The sequence below is a fragment of the Vicia villosa genome, linkage group LG6 (assembly GCF_029867415.1).
Source record: "Vicia villosa cultivar HV-30 ecotype Madison, WI linkage group LG6, Vvil1.0, whole genome shotgun sequence".
In the NCBI taxonomy this organism is placed as follows: domain Eukaryota; kingdom Viridiplantae; phylum Streptophyta; class Magnoliopsida; order Fabales; family Fabaceae; genus Vicia; species Vicia villosa.
In genome coordinates this window covers 57,225,838-57,248,494 of record NC_081185.1, presented here as the reverse complement: position 1 = coordinate 57,248,494, position 22,657 = coordinate 57,225,838, and the positions used below count along the sequence as shown (strand labels likewise).

General features: G+C 37.3%; 1 protein-coding gene across 1 annotated transcript; it reads right to left on the bottom strand.

Annotated features, from left to right (window-relative positions):
* Nucleotides 1-1,113: 1,113 nt before the first annotated feature.
* LOC131611560 (polygalacturonase inhibitor-like) lies at nucleotides 1,114-2,458 on the bottom strand. Its single transcript, XM_058883528.1, has one exon. The coding sequence runs from the start codon at nucleotides 2,396-2,398 to the stop codon at nucleotides 1,385-1,387; it is 1,014 nt and encodes a 337-aa protein (XP_058739511.1). The 5' UTR covers nucleotides 2,399-2,458; the 3' UTR covers nucleotides 1,114-1,384.
* Between the last annotated feature and the right edge of the window lie 20,199 nt (nucleotides 2,459-22,657).

Below are 22,657 nucleotides of genomic sequence, written 5' to 3'. Positions count from 1 at the left end.
ATCAATTTGTGCCCTTCTGCTTCAACAAATTGTTACACCTAGCCCCTGTAACACCACAGCCGAAGACAGAATCAAAACTGCCCACTAGTTTCACAGCTACCTCCACATTCATCTTTTTTCCAGATTTCCTCTCGTTCAAGTCTGCGTTAAGATCCCCTGTGCCAGAAAATTGCTCAATCAAATCTACAGAACATTCGGAATTCGAGCCATACCCCCTGCATACAATTTACGAGACCATCCCTCGTCCGAGGATACAGACGATTCTGATACAACATGGCCAACATTACGAATGTTATAATTACCTGTATTGATGCGTGAAGAACCTTGGTTCACCTCCCTGAAGAACAACATAAACTCCTTTCCATCAATGACAGCTTTGAATTTATCCGGAAGTTTGAATGAAATCCCAACCTTGATCATGATATGCGCCACGTCGTAAAAATCTCCTTTTGCAATGTGCTCATCAACACACACGAAAGTGCCAAAAGATTCAGCAATCCCCACGAAGAACTCCGAGCACCACGCGTGAGCCGGAATACCGAAAATCTGAATCCAAATCGTCCTCCTGTCATCAACCATAGATTCCTCCCATCTCCTAATCTCTGAAAACCAATTTTTCCACCAAGTTTCCCCATCCCCAATCATATCTTCTATAAACCCCTCTTCCCTCTCCTCCAATAAGCACACGTCGCCGCCCATCGGAGTGACCTTAATGTTGAACACACCCTCCATATCGAAATGAGACTGCACATTGTACGTTGAGCCTGGAATGATCACTTTACCAACGTACGCTCTGTTGAATCTAGCCCTAACATCCTCCTTGGTCTTGAAATCGAAACTGATAATCCCTTCCTCCGCCGTACTCTCCTTCCCCTTGACACACCCCTTTTCATTAGAAACCACCTCTGCGAAGCTTTTAACATCTCTCCTCGTACTGCCCCATCCTCCTTTACGATTCCATCCGACACCTCCTTTAAAGGGAAACTCGTGCTTGCCATTGAAACCACCCCCTCACTGCTCTTCCATAACTGTATGACCCCTTTGAAACCTGGGCACATTGGCGTGTATCTTTTTGCCCCTATGGTCAAAACGATGCAGAGAACCTAAAAGGATAAAAGAAAAAAATTCTGGGAACAAATCAACAACCAGATTTGAGATCCATTGCTGCATAAATTTGAGGCAAACATAAATTTGTTAGACTCATATACTTCAGTGTATTAGGTGACACAGTTTACCATTGGAGTACATACATTTAACCAAAAGTACAACAGCAGCTCAACTTCAATTGAACATTGCATACAAATTCAAATTGGTACAGAAATAAAAGTTGTTAATAAAACATGAGATTCAAATTTAACATAGCTATAGCCTCCTCCTTCCTTTATCACTTGCATTTGGGAAGCGGTGACCCACACAAACACTTGTTGTGATAAAAAGACAACACACCGAACCTTTGCAAATTCACACGCCCACCCTGCGGTATCTCACCACACAACAAATTATAACTCACATTAAACCACCCCAAATCGTCCACTTTAGTCAATACCTGTGGAATCTTCCCATAAATATAATTATGATCCAGATGCAAAAATGTCAAACTCTTTGGAACACCCACTTTTGAAAGATCAAACGACAACAAGTTCCTCGAAAGGTCAATGACCATTGTCCTTTTCTTGCTCCCGAAAAGAAAAGAAGCATCGCCTTCAAGCTTGTTCGCGGCTAAGTCTATGGACTGCGGATCTAGTTGGCCCAATGAAGCAGGAATGTGGCCAGAAAGACGGTTGGTTGATAGATAGATATCTGGACCGGGTTTCTTGAACGAACCAAATGTGTTTGGAATTTGGCCGGTAAGCTTGTTACTGTTCAAGCGTAAGGTTGTTATCTTAGGCAACTGGGAAAGCGTACTTGGTATGGTTCCGGTGAGACTGTTACGGGATAGATCGAGAAGTTCGAGGTTTTGGAATTGGCTCAAGAAAGACGGGATTGTACCTGAGATACCAGTGGAAGAAATGACAAGATACTTGAGATGTTTGAGGTTGGAGATAACGGGGTTGATTGTGCCGGTGAGTTTGGGAAAACTGTTGAATTCGAGGTTCTCGAGATAAGGGAGTTGAGCAACTGAAGAAGGTATATGGCCTGCGATATCAGTGCTTGGGGTGTTGAAGTCGAATTTCATAACGAGGCCAGTGACACGGTTGGTTGTGGGGTGGCATTGGATCCAAACCCAGTTACAACAATCTGTTTTTGGATCCCATAACTCTAGAGTTTTAGAGGTGTTGAAATGCTTCTTGATTTGCAGCAATGCCTTCTTGTCTTGTGGGTTGCATTGCTCTGAGGTTGCAAATGGAGAGAGTAACAGCAGTGAGAGGAAACACAAGGCAAGAGATTGAGGAAACATGGCTATGGTTTTTTTGGTAAATTAGTTGAAGAGCATTGATGTGTATTTATAGAATGTGAAGAGAACCCATGCTTGCTAAATATAGGGATGGGCAGAAGATTACTACTGTTTTTATATAGTATTATATTACATGCAACTTGCATGCAATAAAATATGAAAATAGCACTATTTTATTTTGGATAAAGTAGTATTTTTCTGTATATATTCACCACAAGGTGTTCAACTTTAATTATTGCTTCTGGCAGAGCCACGTTCCTGTTACTTAGCTGTATCATAGATTCAGAGTAATAATTTACTATATTTATTGTATAAACATGTTAAATACAATGTATTTATAGAATGTGATTGGAAGAATCCATGTCTGTTAAATATAATGTGCTGAAGTATTGGTAGCATCAGATTACTAGTATTTTATATAATATTATATTACATGCAAATACTAGTACTATTTTGTTTTAGATAAAGTTAATAATATTTTTTGATTTTTTCTGTCTAGATGATTCCTCACGAGGCGTTCTTTAATAATTATTGCGGGTATCAATGCCACTTTCCTGTATCTGAGTAAACTGTTACTTTGAAGAATTATAATTAAAAATTAATAAAATACCCGTGCCGACGGTATTGACTCATTTATTTTAAAAATATAATAACATTTAAATAAAAGACAGAAAAATTATTAAATTAAGAGAATTTATTATTAAAAGAAATATATTCTTAATTATATTTAGATTATATATATCACTAGTGTTTCTACCCGTGCGAGGCACGGGATAAAATTTCTTATACTAAAAAAAATATATTTTATAATTACTTATAATTTACAAATAGAGTTATATTAACATTATAATCTATCAATGTTATTAGTTGCAAACAATTTTTTTTTATCAATAATAAATTATAGTTTGTTTATAAGAATATCTTTATTACTTAAAAATTGAATTTATTTAACTTAAAAAAATATTTTAATTTGTCAAAAAAATATATTTTAATTTTTAAATTATGATGCTAGTTTAAAAAGAATAGAATTTGTTAAATTTTTTTGTAAGTTAACAAAAAAATATTTAGTGTTTCAATATATAATATCAATTAAGAAATTAAAACGAAAATCTTTTTTATAGTTACTCAACATGAAATAAATAAATAAGATTTTACTTTAAAGATGACCTTCATTTTTGAGAAATAATCTAAATGAAATCAATTTTAATTTAGAAAACTTATATATTTATAGATTTTTGTGAATAAAATGATAAAGATTAGAATCTCATCAAAGAAATTATAGAAATTAAATTTTTTAAATATTTATAGTATGTTATGATTTGAAGAGAATTAATTTTTGAAAAACAACTTAGTTTTCTTATTCTATGTTTGGAATAATTTATAAGATTTAAAATGTCAAATTATTCTATGTTTGGAATAATTTATAAGATTTAAAATGTCAAATAAAAATATTAAGTAATTTAAAATTAGTTTGCCAAAATAATAATTTTAAAAAAAGAGTTTTTTTATATCCTTATATTAGTTGAGGTGTTAGAATTTAATAAAACAATTATGACTTTTTGTGGTAAAAATAAAAGCATTCATTTTTTGTGGGATATCCGTGCGTTCGCACGGTTACTGGTATGATACGCGATATTGTTTCCAAAATATAATAAAAATGAAATAAAAAAATTTATTTTACCGAAAATTTTTTTTATTTCTAAAAATTATAATAAATTAGTGCCTATAAGTTTTTGGATATATAAATTTTTTTTGAATTAACAATATATATAATTTTTTATATAAATATTATTTTTGTTTTGACTTTGTTTACAAAAATATTTGAATCAATAGTAAATTTGTTCTTATTATTGTTCAATATTTTAATCAGTAACTTTATGTTTCCGTTATAATTGTTTTAGTTTCATGTTTTAAAAAATGATATTTTATGATTTGATCAAAATTTATTTTCTATAGTTGGTATGCTATGCGCATTTGTTTCCTAAGGGTCTGTTTGGTTGGGGGGTTTCGGAGGGGAGGGGAGGGGAGGGAATATTTTAAGTTAAGTATGTTTGGTTCAATTTTTTATGAGGGGAGGGGAGGGGATTGGAGGTAATCAGATTCCCTCCTGAAGCAACTTTTCGTTCCCCCCAAATCGGAGGGATTCGGAGGGGAGGGGAGGGAGAGGAGTTATGATAAAATCTATTTTTTCTATATTGACAAAATTACCCTCACTTTTTAATTAAAATCTTAAATTGTTTTTAATACATATTATACGTTAATTTTTATCGTCTAATTAGAATTTCTCTATTTTTTACGGTAACTCCATTATTTTATATTAATATAGTGACTCAACTTTCTTCATTTTTTCATGTGTTTTATTATATTCATTTTGATTTATTATTTTGTGAAAACTTAATTGTTTTATAAGTTATTGTGTTGTATTACATATTTATATATAATATAATTATAGTATATGAGCTATATATATTATCTTTTTTTTTTTTTTTTGACAGGAACAAACTTAACTGCTTTCATTAATCAAATAAGAAATGATACAAGGAGGAATCTCATCAAACATACAACGTCAAGTCCATGAATTGGCCGCCTTAGCTAAGGTGTGAGCAACCATATTCGCTTGACGCTTTATAAACTTAACCTCAAAGTTAGGGAACTCTAGTAATAACAACTTAATGGATCTAATAATAAAATTAAACTCCGAATTACCGCTCGAACTAGAACTAAGGGCTTTGACCACCTGTTGGGAATCACTTTCGAAAATCACCGGTATGTTATGAAGTGTAGTGGCTGCTTGGATAGCTTCATTAATGGCTAATGCCTCCGCCTCCAACACAGAGAAGGTGCAATCATCCCAAGCAGTACCTGCAGCTACAAAGTTACCATGATCATTACGAATGCACCAACCGCGATTCGTAGTCCCGATACGTTAATTAAAGGCGGCATCAACATTACATTTTAAGCATCCAGAAGAGGGCGGGTTCCAAATAACCAAATCTCCGATATCTGGATTCGTGTCCGGAATATTTTGTGCTAGAAACCACTCTTGCCACCTATGGAAGGCCAGCCAACCAAGCTTCGATGCATCTTCCTTCTCATTGTGCCAAACAAAGTCGTTCCTATTCTTCCATAAACCTTCCAGCATAACCGCAACTCTCCCCGCGGTTTTCCTATCCTCCTTAGTACAAATGTCAAGGATAAGGGATTTGATATCATGAAAAGTGTGGAGACGGGGGGATATTATACCGAGAAGTCATGCCGTCTGCCAACAATAATTAGTTTCCAAGCAATCAAAAAAAATATGCCAATCGTCTTCATAATTATTACTACAAAGTTGACAGATTGGATTACACGGCACACGATGATGAACAAGGCGTACCTTTGACGGGAGGCAGTCACTGCAAATTCTCCAAATAAGATGTTTTACTCTGGTTGGAGCTGTAATTTTCCAAAGGCTACTCCAATTTAATTTATCCCTTTCCGAACTAATCCTTTCCTGGCTCTTCCTCCAAATCCTATAACCCGACCGAACACTATAATTACCATTAACATCTTCTTTCCAAACCAAGCGATCTTCCAGCACCCCTTCTGCCAATGGAACATGTAAAATATCTCTGACAACCGAATAGTCAAACAAATCGCATAAAACTCGCATATTCCATTGTTTAACAGTAGGCAACAAAAGATCATTAACGGTTAAAGTGTACACACCTTGTTTTTGAGGTCCCATCAAGCAACCCTCTCTATTTCCACGCAACCAAGGTTCATCCATAACCCTTATGTTTCTACCATCTCTGATCCTCCATCTACACCCAAGAATAAGGACCTCCCGGGCCTTCCAAATACTCCGCCAAACATAACTAGGATTGTAACCCAACTTAGCGTCGAATAAACCAGTTCTCGGAAAATACTTCGCTTTAAAAATTCTGGACACTAAAGCATTTGGATTTTCCATAAGAAACCAACCTTGCTTAGCAACCATGGCTAAGTTAAACGCCTTAAAATCCCGAAAACCCAAGCCTCCCACATCTTTCGAGCAAGTCAGTTTATCCCAAGTCATCCACCTTATCCCCTTACTACTAGATCCTCCACCCCACCAAAAAGAATTTAACATCCTCTCAATCTCATTAACCACCACATCCGGAAGAATAAAAATACTCATGATATAACCCGGAATTGCTTGAAGAACCGATTTGATCATGATTTCTTTACCAGCTTTGGATAAAGACCGTCCTTTCAAAGAATTGATGCGCTTCCAAATGCGGTCCTTAATAAAGGAAAAAATAGACCGCTTACTCCTTCCTATCATAGACGGAAATCCCAAGTATTTACCAGTTCCCATAACATGCTGAACACCCAAAATGCTGGCTAGGTCCTCCTGCGCCGGCAAGCTCAAATTACGGCTAAAGAAAACTTCTGATTTTGACAAGTTAATCTCTTGACCAGCCGCTTCCGCGTAGATGTCAAGTAAACTCATCAAGTGTCGAACTTCCGTAAGGGTTGCCCTGCAAAACAAAAAACAATCGTCAGCAAAAAGTAGATGGGACACACTAGGTGCCCCTCTACAGATTTGGATCCCGTGAATATCTCCCCTGGCCACTGATCCTTTGATTAGTGTAGACAATCCTTCAGAAATAAGGATAAAAAGATAAGGTGACAGAGGGTCTCCTTGACGCAAGCCTCTTCCTGGTTCAATAGGTCCAATGACATCCGAATTTTTATCATATGATCCATGATCAGATGAATTATTTTATCATCTTGATGATCCTTTTTAAAATATTTTTTAAGAACTTATTATGTTTATTAAAATATTAAAATAATGTTTAAGATATATGGACTATCTTCAAATAATAATTATATATCCTGTTTAAAATATTTTTTGAAATGGGGAATATAAACAGAAACAATAATAAATGAAAAGATCAATTTTATCCCTTTTCCGTTTATAAATATTTTGTTATAAGATCAAATTACAAAACATATCTGCCTTAGTATAATGATAAGATCAAATTAAACAAATTATTAAAAGATTCATGGCAACACAAAATTACAAATAAAATTAAAAAAGTAATTTAAATTAGAACTAAATAAAAATAGATTAAACAAATAAAATAAAATTATATATTATCCAAAGGCAGGTATGTTTCATTTATGTTAAAATTATTTTTGAGCTTTCAAAATCTAAAAACATATATAACACACTGACAAATGCTATATCTTTTGAATACATTTCAAAGAATTACCTCCACCCTGTAAACACCTAAATAGTATTGTAACTACCCAAACCCAGACAGTGAATATGAACCAAACAATTCCTTCATTTAATTCTTCATCGAACAAAAAAATGAGAACTATCATGCATAACAATTTCTGAAACAAAAAAAATGAGAACTATCATGCATAACAATTTTTGAAAATGCTATTTCTATGTATAACATGCCTAGCAATTTAGGAAAATTACCAGCATCCAAGAAAAACATGTTTTGCTGTGAATCTGAGTTCCCATTATCTGCATGCTCATCGGCTTGCTCTTCACCAGCTTTACTTTCAGCTTCTAAAACATTCTTGATTTCTGGCCTTATTTCAGCACGGGCAGGTTATTTTAGCATGAGCAGGTTGTGATTTCTGGCCTTATTTCACTATGACTTGACAATATAGGCTCATTTGCATCAGAAGGCGTAGGATGCGGTGAAAGCTAAAGAGAATATACATCAAATAAGTGCACCACTCAAAGAAGAACTTCTCCGTTACTAAGAGCCTACAAATTACAATAAGATAGCTTAACATAAAATCATATAACCATCAAAAGTTTATGTTAAAAAACTCAACATATTTTGGATTTCATGCTTCATGTTCTTTTAGGTGATTCTTTGATAAGATGATATTGTATATCTTTATTACCTACAGAATGAGGAATTTATAAATGAGTTCTAAGTTACACCAGCCCTACCTCGAGGGTTATTATTGCAATATTTTCCGGTAAGTGGTATGACGAATCTATTCCTCGTCACATGAAAATATCACCAATTACTTTCATTCTATAAGGCAGAAATAAAATACTGTTAATTTAACTATAAAGAGAAATTCAGTTACTTTTAACAACCATTCATTAATCTGCCTTGGTGAGCACTTGATTTCTCGACAATTCAACTCATGGGATCAACTTCATTCTTAATTGAAAAATCCAAAATCATTTCGTGTGATTCAACTAAATGCTATGCACGGATAAAAAAACATTGAGATTTAAGAGCTCTACATTTATCTCTTCATAAACAAATAACACAACAGCAAACCCATTGTCTGCATCAATGAATGACATCAACCATTTTCAAGTAGAGAAAGAAAAAAGATAAAAGAATAATCCAAAAGAAATGACCTAAAATATTGTCAATGAGAATAATACTTTCAAATGTTAGTAAAGGAAGGAACCTTAAATATAAGTTGTTTAGAAAAACAGAACCTTGAATATTTATCATCAAGGTGACATGGAACTTACATTGCCAATCATATTTGCTTTGAACCATGTAGTATCGACGCCGTATGGAGGAGGTGTGACTCTAATTCCATTTGACACGTATGGAGGAAGTAAGCTATGCAGTTCTTTCTCTAATCTTTTTATGCATAACAATGGTCCCGAAAATAGTAGAATTAGGCCAAGTTTGAATAGCTTATAGCCTATGGGAGTTTACATGTAAGGGCGTGTTTGGATTGATTCATTTAGGTTTCTCTACTGGTGTAACACCCTTCTAAACCCCGCGGAAATTAACATTAAAATCAGAGTAAAACATGAAGAAGAGTATTACAACGCCAACAAAATAAACAATATTCATGTCATGCCATAAAGGAACGATAAACCAAAAATTATTCAGGTAGCATGTTAACACAGCGGAATATTCTTAACAACTGAATAATCAAACATCTGCAGTCGAAGACTCATAATTCAACCATAAACCATAAACAAAACAGAAGTTTATCAGCCAATTCTAAAATAACGTTCCCGGTGTTACACGACCAGAGCATGACACAGACCCAACTGACTCTATCGAACTACTTCACGAGCTAATCCTCACCAAGTACACAAGCTACTCCTCAATCTGAAAAATAACAACAGTAAGGGTGAGTTTCATTCGCATTAACAAATGTTATAGGTATATAAACAATACAACTTCATCCATACATTATTCACCCAAAATCAATTATATTCAGATAGTATAGCAACATTCATACCAAAGTACACACAAATTATAACATTGGACAACTTCCATTCATGTTACAATTATACACAACAACCTAATGCAATGCAACTAAATGCATGTGGTACCAAACATGGGATAACCCATCTCACCGATCCACCACCATAAAGATTCGGCTACTTCTCTCACCAATTCCACACAATGGGAATTAGCTACCGCTGTCCCACCACCATAAGGGATACAGCCCACAACATGATTATGAAATGCATGCATCACATACCGCATGCTAATCATCAACACCAAACAACTGAACAATCATAACCATCAACCAATGCAATAACAATATAAACCACCACAACCAATTAAATCAAGTGTTTAAATTAAATTCGAGTCACAACTCAAACACTATTTTATTACATATATCACTGAATTAGCCTCACTATGTTCGAAACGGCACATCAAACAGACTAACAGTTAAAAAGTTATACATCGTTAAACTTTAACAAAAAAACCCAAACAGCACAGCACGCGGCGCCAACATCCACACGCGGCGCGAAGCGAGGAAAAAGTTACGCCTTCGCTGCGCCAACACCTACACGCGGCGCGAAGCGAGGAAAAAGTTACGCCTTCGCGGCGCCAACACAGGTACGCGGCGCGACCTGTGCGTATCAAAACATCTTGACATTCTGCCCACCTGTTCGCGGCGCCACCCTGTGCACGCGGCGCGAACCGGTGATTTCAGAAACCCCAACCTGCAGGAAACAGCATTCTATACCTCCCAAATATTCTCAAATCATACCAGTACGAATTTCAGAACAATAAATCACACATACGACATAAATTGCACGTTTACACATACTTCTAATCATGTTTAACATCATTATTCATCACCAATCATCATCCACAACCTAAATTGAATCAAAGTTCTATAAACCCCAAAACCCCAAACCTGACATATAATCCAATTCGAAATCCTAACATACAAATTCCATCGAATCATTCATACAACCCATAATAGAGGGTAATGAGAAGAATCCCCCCTTACCTTAGCCAAATTCTTGAATTGGTTCCTCTTCCTCTTTGGCTCTCCTTCACGCTCTTCAGTTCCTCTTCTCACAGCTTCTGGTTTCCACGTTCTAATTTTTCCTTCTCTTCTTGTTTTCCTTTATTTTATGAAAAACATAAAATTAGAAATGGGCTCTTACACAATTACACCCCCACTTTACTAATTCTACCGCATGGCCCAATGACTTAACATTTCATTATTTTTCCCCATAATTCAACAAAATGTTAATTTCTCATAATTAATTTAAAACTTGATTAAATTAATTAAATAAGAATTTTCGGGATGTTACAACTCTCCCCCACTAAAGAGTTTTCGTCCTCGAAAACATACCTCAAGCAAATAGTTCCGGATAGGAATCTTTCATCTGGCTTTCTAACTCCCAGGTGACGTTTCCATCAGCTGGTCCTCCCCAAGCTACTCTGACTAAAGCTATTTCCTTGCCCCGCAATTGCTTCAGTCTTCTATCTTCGATCCTCACAGGTAACGTTTCAACCGTTAAGTTGTCTTTAACCTGCACATCATCCACTTGGGTCACGTGGGACGGATCCGAAATGTATTTCCTCAATTGAGACACATGAAATACATCATGCAAGGTGGCAAGCATTGGCGGTAACGCAATACGATATGCCACTTCTCCCACTCTTTCCGAAATTCGGAATGGTCCAATAAAACGCGGAGTCAACTTCTTTGACTTCAAAGCTCGACCAATACCCGTCATAGGAGTAACCTTCATAAACACATGATCTCCCTCTTGAAACTCAAGTGTCTTCCTCCTTTTTCTAACACACAAGCACGTAACAAGTCTTCTAACGACTGAATTGTCCTTTCAGTCTGTCCGTCCGTCTGCGGATGATAAGCAGAACTTAGTCTCAGCTTAGTACCCAAAGCCTTCTGCAAACCCTCCCAAAACTTCGACGTAAATCTTGGATCTCTATCTGACACGATACTCGAAGGAATACCATGTAGACTAACTATCTTCTCAATATTCAATTGAGCCAACTTTTCCATCGGATAATCCATTCTTATTGGTATAAAATGTGTAGACTTTGTCAATCTGTCTACCACGACCCAGATAGCTTCACAATTCTTAACAGTTCTCGGCAAACCCGAAACAAAATCCATTGATATGCTATCCCATTTCCACTCAGGAATAAACATCGGTTGCATAAATCCAGATGGCTTCTGATGTTCAACCTTTGACTTCTGGCAAGTCAAACAAGAATACACAAACTCGGCAATTTCTTTCTTCATTCCAGGCCACCAAAACAGCTTTTTCAAGTCATGATACATCTTGGTAGCACCAGGATGAATACTTAATCCACTACGGTGTCCTTTTTCGAGAATACTCTTCCTCAATTCGGAAACATTAGGAACACAAACACGGTTACCAAACCTGATAATACCATTCTCGTCGATTCTGAATTCACCTCCCTTGCCTTGGTTAATCAGAGTCAACTTGTCCACCAATTCTACATCAACTTTCTGACCTTCTCGAATTTCTTCCAGAATACCACTAGTCAGCTTCAGCATTCCCAACTTAACACTGACAGGAGTGTCTTCGCATACTAAACTCAAATCTCGGAATTGTTCAATTAAATCCAATTCTCTTACCATCAGCATAGACATATGCAATGACTTCCTACTCAAAGCATCGACAACCACGTTTGCTTTACCCGGATGGTAATTCAGCCCAAAATCATAATCCTTAAGGAACTCTAACCACCTCCTTTGCCTCATATTCAGCTCTTTTTGATCAAAGAGATACTTCAGACTCTTGTGATCACTAAACACTTCAAACCTCGAACCATACAGATAATGTCTCCACAACTTCAACACAAATACCACTGCTGCCAATTCTAAGTCATGAGTCGGATAGTTTCTCTCATGTACTTTGAGTTGTCTCGACGCATAAGCGACTACCTGTTGATTCTGCATTAGTACACCTCCTAGTCCCAACAACGAAGCATCACAATATACCACAAAAGATTCCGCCGGGTTCGGCAAAATCAAGATTGGCGCACTAGTCAACCTCTTCTTCAACTCTTGGAATCCTTCTTCACATTTCGAATCCCAGATGAATGCTTGACCCTTCCTAGTCAACTTAGTTAACGGCAACGCTAACTTTGAAAAACCTTCAATGAACTTTCTATAGTAACCCGCAAGACCAAGGAAACTACGGATTTCGGAAACTGACTTCGGAGCTTCCCATTGAGACACTGCTTCCACTTTCGTTGGGTCAACGACAATACCATCTTTAGAAATTACATGCCCAAGAAAGCTTACTTCACTTAGCCAGAACTCACACTTTGACAGTTTCGCATAAAGTTTCTTTTCCTTCAGTAGTTCTAATACCACTCTTAGATGCTCTGCATGTTCTTCTTCACTCTTAGAATATATTAGAATATCATCGATAAATACCACCACAAACTGATCCAGGTAAGGATGAAAGATCCTATTCATATATTCCATGAAAACTCCCGGTGCATTAGTTACTCCAAATGGCATCACTGTATATTCGTAATGGCCATACCTTGTTCTAAATGTCGTTTTCTGAATATCGTCCGTCTTCACCCGAATCTGATGATATTCCGACCTCAAGTCAATTTTGTTGAACACACTCGCACCAACCAATTGATCCATCAAATCATCAATCCTCGGTAATGGATACCGATTCTTGATAGTAACTTTATTCAGCTGTCTATAATCCACACACAATCTCATAGAACCTTCTTTCTTCTTTACCAACAACACCGGCGCACCCCACGGCGACACACTAGGACGAATGAATTCTTTTTCCAGTAACTCTTCTAGCTGACTCTTCAACTCTGCTAGCTCATATGCCGACATACGATACGGCGCCATCGACACCGGACTAGTTCTAGGAACTAACTCAATAGCAAATTCTACTTCCCTCTCTGGCGGTAACTCTCTTACATCTTCTGGAAAAACTTCTGGAAATTCACATACTACCGGTAAGTCTCTGTCATACCCCAAAATTTACCTTCCACACTTATCTCATAGCAAAAGCAAGGTTCAAATCTCAAGACATGGCTCATTCAAATAATCCAGATGATTCACAGTCAGCAAATTCAAACTGAAAGGTCAATCACAATCAAGGCATGATTCAAACCATAATCATTGGGCAAACATCAAGTATGGGGTGCATAACCATCATTTGATCAAGAATTGATCATGATTCCATTAATAGAAACTCAGAGATGAACAAATATAAAAAGGTTCAAATTAGGGTTTCTTAGGAGAAAGTCAACCCAACTTTGACTGGGCATAACTTTCACATGGAACATCAAAAATTCCCCACTCAAAGCCTATTTTGAAGGAAATTGGATTCTCTACAACTTTGTGTCTCACAAGCCAGGGCTAGAAATGCTTCATTTAAGAGATACAAAGCAAAAGATTACAGGTCATTTTCAGGCATCTTTCAGAAACAGTTTTTCCCAAAGAGAATATGGTCAAGATAAAAGCTTCAAATGAAAAATATATTCCAAAGTGGCTTGTAGAGGACCTCTTGAGGTTTCTAAAAAGTATTAGATCTCCCTCATAGCTTAAAAATTGAAGGAGATATGCTTGATCAAAGTCAGGTGGTTTTGAGGGACCAAATGTGAAAAAAGGAGGGTTCAAAATTGAGATTCTTACAAATGGGCCTACATTCTATGACCCAAACTTGTTCCACAAGCTATCCAAAACATATGCCATAAATTATATCATTTTATTTGATTTTACATAATTTTATTTCATTTAAAATTAATTTTTAATGATTTAATTAAATGAAAAATCAAATATTTGATAGAAGGTATATTTTGGGTGATTCTCAATCAGAGTTTATGACCAAATATATGTTAATTTTCGTGCACAATTAAATGGAAAAGGTTAATGCAAGATTTGGCCAAAAAGAGAAACTTGTGATTCAAGAAACTAAACAAATATTCAAATATGGCAAGATTTGATTTAAAGACTTTGGGCATTGTTTGTTAACCTAATTTTGTCCTCCTATAAGTACCAAACACAAGCCATAGGGTTAGGGGACGGATTTCTGGAGAAAAGAGGCACGAGCAAGAACAAGAAAAAGCTTCAAAAAAGTGAATTCGGTTTTGGGGATTAAAGGGCTTTCAACAAGAACTAAAGGTTGCAAAAGCTTCCTCAAAGGATTTGGAACGTGTTAGGATTGTTTCTCTACATCAGCACCCCCAGATTCTCCTCCTATAACTCAAGGTAAGTAACTCTGAAAACTGGTCCGATCGAGACAATTCGTGCATCATCATGAGGTTTTAGTTGCATATTTTGGTTTGTCTTGATGCTATAGTCGTTTCTGGATTGGTTATTCGGAGTTTATGTGCCTGTAACGTATGTTGCCATTGTTGACCGAGTAGAGTTACTAGGGTTTGTAATTGGGGCTTTTTAATGAACGTAAAATTGAGTCAAATTAATAGTATGAATCGATTCGTATGATTAAGGCGAAGAAGATAGGACAGGTGCGAAATATTTATGCTTAACGAGGGCCTAATCGCTATTTTCGTATTTGATTTGCTACGAGCAAAGCCGTAGCAATTTCGTAGCTAAAATTGCAGATTCTTTGTGAAATCTGTGAAGAAGATGACTGCGTGGCAGTCCACTACTGGCTTGTTTGAATTTCGCGCGCAGGGTTTCCATTCAGTTGTTTTGTTTTTATTTAATAAAAGGAACGCGTACATTAAACAAAGCGCGCGTTTGGTTGAACTGGCTGGAGCAAACGTGAGTGAGCGAAGGGACGAGGGTTCGATCCCTCGCTCCCATGTTATTTTTTAAAAACAAAGCTTATTAGAGATCCTGTGTATGCGTCCCATGATCCTAGCGTGCGCCCTTCTGATCTGAACCGTCTAATCCCCACTAACCTAAGATCCAACGCCCTTAATTAGATCTCTATGATATGAACCCTAATTAGAACCACACTGAATAAAACCTTAATAAAAACTTAATAAAAATCTAATTAATTTATTTTCTTGTAATTAAAATATTAGTTGATAATTAATAATTTACATTAAAATTATTTTATTTATAGAATAAAAATATGACATTTATACAAAATATTTTTAATTTGTTATTTGCGCCGATTAAATCGATTAATCGCTGTGGTTAACAATAAAAATAATTAAAGTACCTTTTTTATTAAAATAAAAATCCAACTAAATTCGATTAAATGGCTGCAATCATCTTATTGATTGTGGTGATTAATCTTGCCTTATTGTTTAATTTAATTTGTTATTATTTGTAGTCGTGTTAATCGATTATGAGAGGTAACAATATAAAACGCCAATTAATAAATAATAAAATACAATAAGTTGTTATTAGTGATAATCGAATTAATCGATTTGAATTGGTAACAATGCAAATCCTTAATCTTTTAACTATGGTGATCAAACCTATTGATCATTGCGGTTAATTGTGCCGAATCAGGGTTGTACGCCCCAAACCCTAATAATTCTAAAATCCATTCAAATCACAAAGACAAAACAAACTGCGATAGGCTAACTAAAAAGCCTCTAAAAAACCCATATCAAATCAAATTCAAACTCTAAATGGCGTACAACCCTTCCCGAACTACGTAGACTCTGATCCTCCCTAAGGAGGTACGTAGGCACTTGGCAACAAGGCGAGTCCCCCCTCTTCAAAACCTCAATCATGTCATTAAAATTCTGTTTGCCACATTTCTTTACAAACCCTGCCATGCAACCCTAATCTTTGAACGTTAGCCTTTAGGAAAGGGTTGGGGGTGCCTAACACCTTCCCTCAGCCTGATTATAATAACTTACCCTCAATCTCTTATCTGCGTAGGGTTTCCTATTCGCCCTTCAGAATAGGTGGCGACTCTCTAAGTTAAAATTTTAGGCAGGTTGCTACAGCTGGCGACTCTGCTGGGGATAACACTTTTAGTGAATTATTATGCTCCTTAAGGCTTGAGAGGGTTTAGGGTTAGGTTTGTGATTTGGTTTGTGGCGCACTGTAGGGATGGCAATTTGCCACAATTAGGGTTTGGGGGAGGTTCATCTTTTAATAAATGTATTATTTATTTATTTGTTTTGTTGTTTTTTATCTGCCTAAAAATGTCTGCTTTTATTATTATATATTTGCTCTATTTTTATGTCGGTTAAACCTTAAGCGTGGGAGTTAACTTTGAGACCAAAAGGGGACATGAATCGCCTTACGAATCTCACTGATAACTCCACTCGGAGTGGGTTAGGTATTTGGAAAGGTCCGAAACGAAGCTAGACTTTGTGGAGGGCTGGACTGGATACTTAGCTGATCTCTCCGGGAACCTACCCAAAAATTCGAACCTCATGGATAAAATGAGTTGTTCCAAAATCCGAAGAGACGAAAAAGTCTCGGAGGCTACGAACGACCCCATGAGACCTTTTAGAACCCCCGTATAAAGGTTGGCTCCCAAGAGCCCCCTACGTCGAACCTATGAACCTGGGTTCTTTGAAATACCATGTTTTTTTTGCTTAATTATTTTTTATGTTTGTATTATTATTATTATTTTTTTGTTATGTGTTTGCATGCATCATCTAATCATTTGCATTTTTCATCATGTCTTATCCACAAATAAAAACAATAATACACATATATATGTATATATATTTGGTAAAATGTATTTTGTTGGTGAATGTGTAGGAAGGATGAGTACGAAGAAGACAATCGTGCACTTTACTGTTTCTACTCCAGACATTAAGAAATTGAAGATCATCAAAGAAAAATTACCATCAGGTGCTTTGGATAGGTTTGAGATTCGCTATGGTAATATCTTGGATTTGCTAAGGGTAAAAGTGCAAGAAGAAGCTATCACCGCCTTGGTACAATTCTATGATCCCCCTTTGAGATGTTTTACTTTCCAGGATTTTCAGTTAGCACCTACCATAGAAGAAATGATGCTATGTTGGGTTTTTCGAGGATAAAAAAGGAATTCTATACTGGTGTGGGTAAGGAAGTTGACTTTTCAGATCTAGAAAAGGCTTTGGGAATGTCCGCTGCAGAACTAAAAGTTCATTATAAAACTGAGGGAGAAGTGCATGGGTTCAAAAGATCTTATTTAGAAAATCAAGCATTAATGTTTGCCCAAAGGAAACAATGGGACATTTGTGGACATGTGTTAGCTCTCTTAGTTTTTGGTGTTGTTTTATTGCCAAAGAATATTGACTATGTTGATCCTACCGCTATTCATGCTTTCACTTCTTTTAGGCTTTTTGACAAAGATCCAACTCCGACTATCCTCGCTAACATTTACTATGCTATTCATATGAGGTATGAAAGAAAGAGAGGAGTGCTAGTTTGTTGCGTTCATTTGCTCTATTCTTGGTTGACTTCCCATCTCTACAAAGCTAGTTGCTTTATCAAAGAATTAACTAGGAACGATTGGTCTCAAAAATTAAGGGCTCTTAAAGCGGACTCTATTCTATGGTATGCAAGAAAATTAAATTCAGATAAGATCATTTACAAATGCGGAGAATTCAACAATGTGCCATTGATAGGAACTCTTGGTTGTATTAATTATAATCCTGCTTTAGCACTACGTCAATTGGGTCATTCCATGGATAAAGAACCTTCCGAGCAACGTATAAAAGAATTAATTTTGCATGACAATGGGAAAGGTGAACCAAGAACATGGAAAAAGGTAATTCAAGCTTGGAGCAATGTTCAAAGGAGAGACTTTGGGCCAAAGAATGTAATTGCAAAAGCAGCTTATACCGCATGGGTTCAAGAAAGAGTTAAGAAAGTGTTGCTTCCTTTTGTCGTGGATCCCGCCTACAAGCCTGATTCTCCTGATCCTGTTCCTTTATCCATCGAAGAGATAGAAGGAATCAGGGCTGCCCTAGAGGCGTCCCGAAAGGAGAAAGAGAAATTAGAACTTGATTTGCATCAACTTACTAATGAAAGGAGCCAACTACGCTTTGACCTTAAAGAGAAAAATCAAGAACTCCAAGCGATGAAAGAAGAAAATGATAGGCAAAGAAGTAAAAGAAAGCGTGCAACCGAAGGAGTTCTAAGTGCTAATTTTAATCTAGAATCGCATAATGAAAGGTTGGCACAAGCGGATGTAGAGATTGCAAAATGGAGAAGGCGTTATGAAAAGGCTTCCCATGACAAAGCGGAATCCGAAAAAAATCTAGAAGCTGTGGTCTTTGAATTAACGGATAGAACTAAGGACCAAGAAGTGGAAATAAGGGATTTAAAGTTTGATCTTCAAGAGGCCCGCAATGCTGGACAAGAAGAACGCACAAGGAGGTTAACCGCGGAAGAAGCACTTTTACAGCGCACTGATGAGCGTCATAGAGCACTTCAAGCTTTGGCCGTGCTTAGGCAATTACTACTAAGGCAAAAAGAGTTATGTGATGCTGCGAGGGATGAAAGGGATTATTGGGAAAGACAATACACAATTGTTTCTACTGCTTATGAGCACGTGAGTATGGTTCCCAGGATGCTCAAAGACTACGAAAAATGCCGCGATAATTATGATAAGTTGGTTTACTTGTGCAACGATTTGATCCTAGACATTCCAAAAAGTTTGGCAAAGGCGGAATCATCTCTTGTTATCCTTCCCAAAGAGGTTAAGGAGTTTATGGAGCTTTGTAGAGATATGGTGGACAAGTTCAAAGAAGACATCCAAAGGCGTTCTTAGCTTTATGTTATTTCCTTGTTGCTTTTATTTCAAGTACTTTTAATTTAATTTATTTTGAGCATTTTAATTTCAGTTTCCTTTTCCTTTTTGTAAACCAACAATGGAGTTTTTTTTAGTATTTCCTTTCAATAAAGTGTGTTTTTTTTTTTTCGTTACTCATCGTTTCTATAAATATTCACCAACCTTGTTTACCTCTCTAAAAAAAAACATATGTGTATATACATGTACAAAAAAATATATAAAAAAATTAATAAAATACATATGTAAAAAAAAAAATATATATACATAATACATATGCGCAAAAAAAAAAAGAGGAAAAATGTACATGTATATATAAAAGAAAAAGAGAAGAATAAAAATAATATATAAATATATATGTGTATTATAATAGTGTGGATAAGACATAAACATTGCATAACCATATCATTCATAGCATGCATATCATATTTATTTTTCAAAACATTAAAGCAAAAAACTATCTTCATCTCCAGTCACACCATTGCAACTCAACCACAAATCAAGACCAGAGCTCAGAAGAAGAAAGCAATGGAACAATTGGAACAGAACCAAGCCGCCCTTCGTGAGGAAATGACCCAGCTGAAAGGTACTGTTGAAGACCTCAAGGGAGGAATGGCCCAAATGCTGAGCTTCATGAAAGACCTCAAAGATAAGCAAGACAAGGCTAAGGAGGTTCAGGATCAGTATGAGGAGATACCTCAGGATGGCAACCCATTGTTAGGGTATGTACGAGGCCACGACCCTCACAAAACAAATGCTCACGCATCTAAAAAGGTCACTACGACCCATGAAGAGGGAGAGGCTTCTCGAGAAGGGTTTATTCCTACTGCTCAGAAAGAAGGGACGTCTCGCACAGTTCGCATCCCTATCAACAATCCGCTTAGGGATGAAGAATATCTGGACCTGCAATATGGGGACACCAATGACACAAACCAAGTTCCCCAATCAAAGCTGAACTCCACTAATTCCGGAGAGGATTCTAAGGACAGTGGACAAATCAAGGCACTGGAAGAGAGACTGAAGGCCGTGGAAGGGTATGATGCTTTTGACGTGGATACTTTTGAGATGAGCTTGGTCCCAGATCTAACAATTCCACACAAATTCAAAGTTCCGAACTTTGAAAGATACAAGGGACTCACATGTCCAAGGAACCACTTGCGCATGTATGTGCGAAAGATGGCTGCTTATGCTCATGATCAGAAATTAATGATACACTTCTTCCAGGATAGTTTAAGTGGAGCATCAGTGGACTGGTACATGCAACTGGAAAAGACTAATATCCGAAGCTGGACCGACCTTGCCAATACCTTCCTTAAGCAATACAAGTACAATTTGGATATGGCACCCAATCGGATGCAACTCCAAAATCTGTCGCAAAAGAAGGAAGAATCATTTAAAGAATATGCTCAGAGGTGGAGAGAGATGGCTTCCCGAGTCCAACCTCCCTTGTTGGAAAAAGAACTGGTAGATATGTTTATGGCTACACTACAAGGGCCATATTATGATAAGATGGTTGGAAGCGTGTCATCAGGATTTTCAGACTTGGTAGTCATTGGTGAAAGGATTGAGAATGGGATCAAGAATGGGAAGATACAAGGGGCATCATCTGGATCCTATCAGGCGAAGAGGCCTACCCCCAACTTCACAAAAAAGAAGGAAGGAGAAACTAATGCTGTAGGCCATCAGGAAACTAGACCTCCTATGACATACCCACCACGACAAAACCGGTTTCAGGAAGGACCAAGGAGATTCGATCCGCTACCTACTTCCAAGAAAGAAATTCTGAAATATTTAGTAAATGAATCCTTGGTAGAAGTTAGGCCACTGCCACCTCCTCCTCCAGGCAAGCACATGCCCAACTACAAACCGAATGAAAGGTGTGAATTTCACGCCAATTCTCCCGGACACACCCTGGAGAAATGTTGGGCCTTCAACCACATCGTTCAGAATTTAATTGAATCAGGGGCAATCGCCTTTGACAAACCCAATGTGAAGACGAACCCGATGCCACACCATGAAGGCACAGTCAGTGCAATAGAAGTTGTCAATGAGCAAGAGTTGGTTCAACAACGGAACTCCCCCATAGATGCACTTAAGAGGTATCTTCTTATAAAGGGGTTTATCCTAGAACACAACGAGGCTTTTAAAGACACTCTGCAAAGACTCATGGATCAAGGGCTGATCCAGCTGGAAGAACACCCTGAAGAGGAATATGTGGCAATGGTTGAAAGAAACGAACCTTTAATGATACCCACACAAGGGGCAAGGAAACCATTAATCATCCCATGCTCTAGACCACCAGTGGTAATACCTGTACAAGAGCACACTAGGATCATCCCAATCAGAGGACCATACCCTTTGGACAAGATGAAAGCGGTACCATGGGAATATGAGACCGATACTAATACTGCAGTATCAAGCATCGTTGGACCTGGAGGCATGACCCGTAGTGGGCGCATATTCAAAACTGCGCAAGTACAACCAAAGCCTAGTGAAAACTTGACGCAATCTGGAGAACAAGTAGTCATGAGACCAAGTGACGAGTCTGAACCTAAGGATAGAGAAACTTCTAACAAGGATGCTGAGGAGTTTCTCGCTCTGATTAAGAAGAGTGATTATAGAGTGGTAGATCAGTTGCAACAGACACCATCTAAGATATCGCTCTTATCACTATTGATACACTCTGAGAAACATCGAGATGCTCTGATGAAAATCCTAAACGCTGCCCATGTAACTAAGGACATCACAGTCAATCAATTTGACGGGATGGTGGCCAATCTAACTGCTGGGGCATGCCTAGGTTTCAGTGACAATGAGCTACCCCTACAAGGAAAGTCACACAATAAAGCCTTGCATATCTCCATGCAATGTGGGAAGGCCCATCTAGCTAGAGTTTTGATTGACACGGGGTCATCTTTAAATGTGATGCCAAAAGCAACACTTGACAAGATAGCCTTAGAAGGACTGGTAGTCAGACCAAGTCGCCTGGTGGTAAAAGCTTTCGATGGATCACAAAGTCCGGTGTTGGGAGAAGTGGATTTGCCCGTTGTAATCGGTCCTCATACCTTCTGCATCAATTTCCAAGTGATGGAGATTGAGCCAGCATACACCTGTCTACTAGGACGTCCCTGGATTCACGCAGCTGGGGCAGTTACCTCTACCCTCCATCAGAAATTGAAATTTGTGAATGGGAACTCTATAGTAACCATCAATGGAGAAGAGGACATATTCGTCAGCAACTTGAATTCATACAGATATATTGAGGCTGGGGACGAAGCATTGGGTACCGCATTTCAAGCACTAGAAATCGCAACTGCTAT

Coding starts and splice junctions, on each gene's coding strand:
- LOC131611560 (XM_058883528.1), bottom strand. CDS start 2,398: ATGTTTCCTCAATCTCTTGCCTTGTGTTTCCTCTCACTGCTGTTACTC.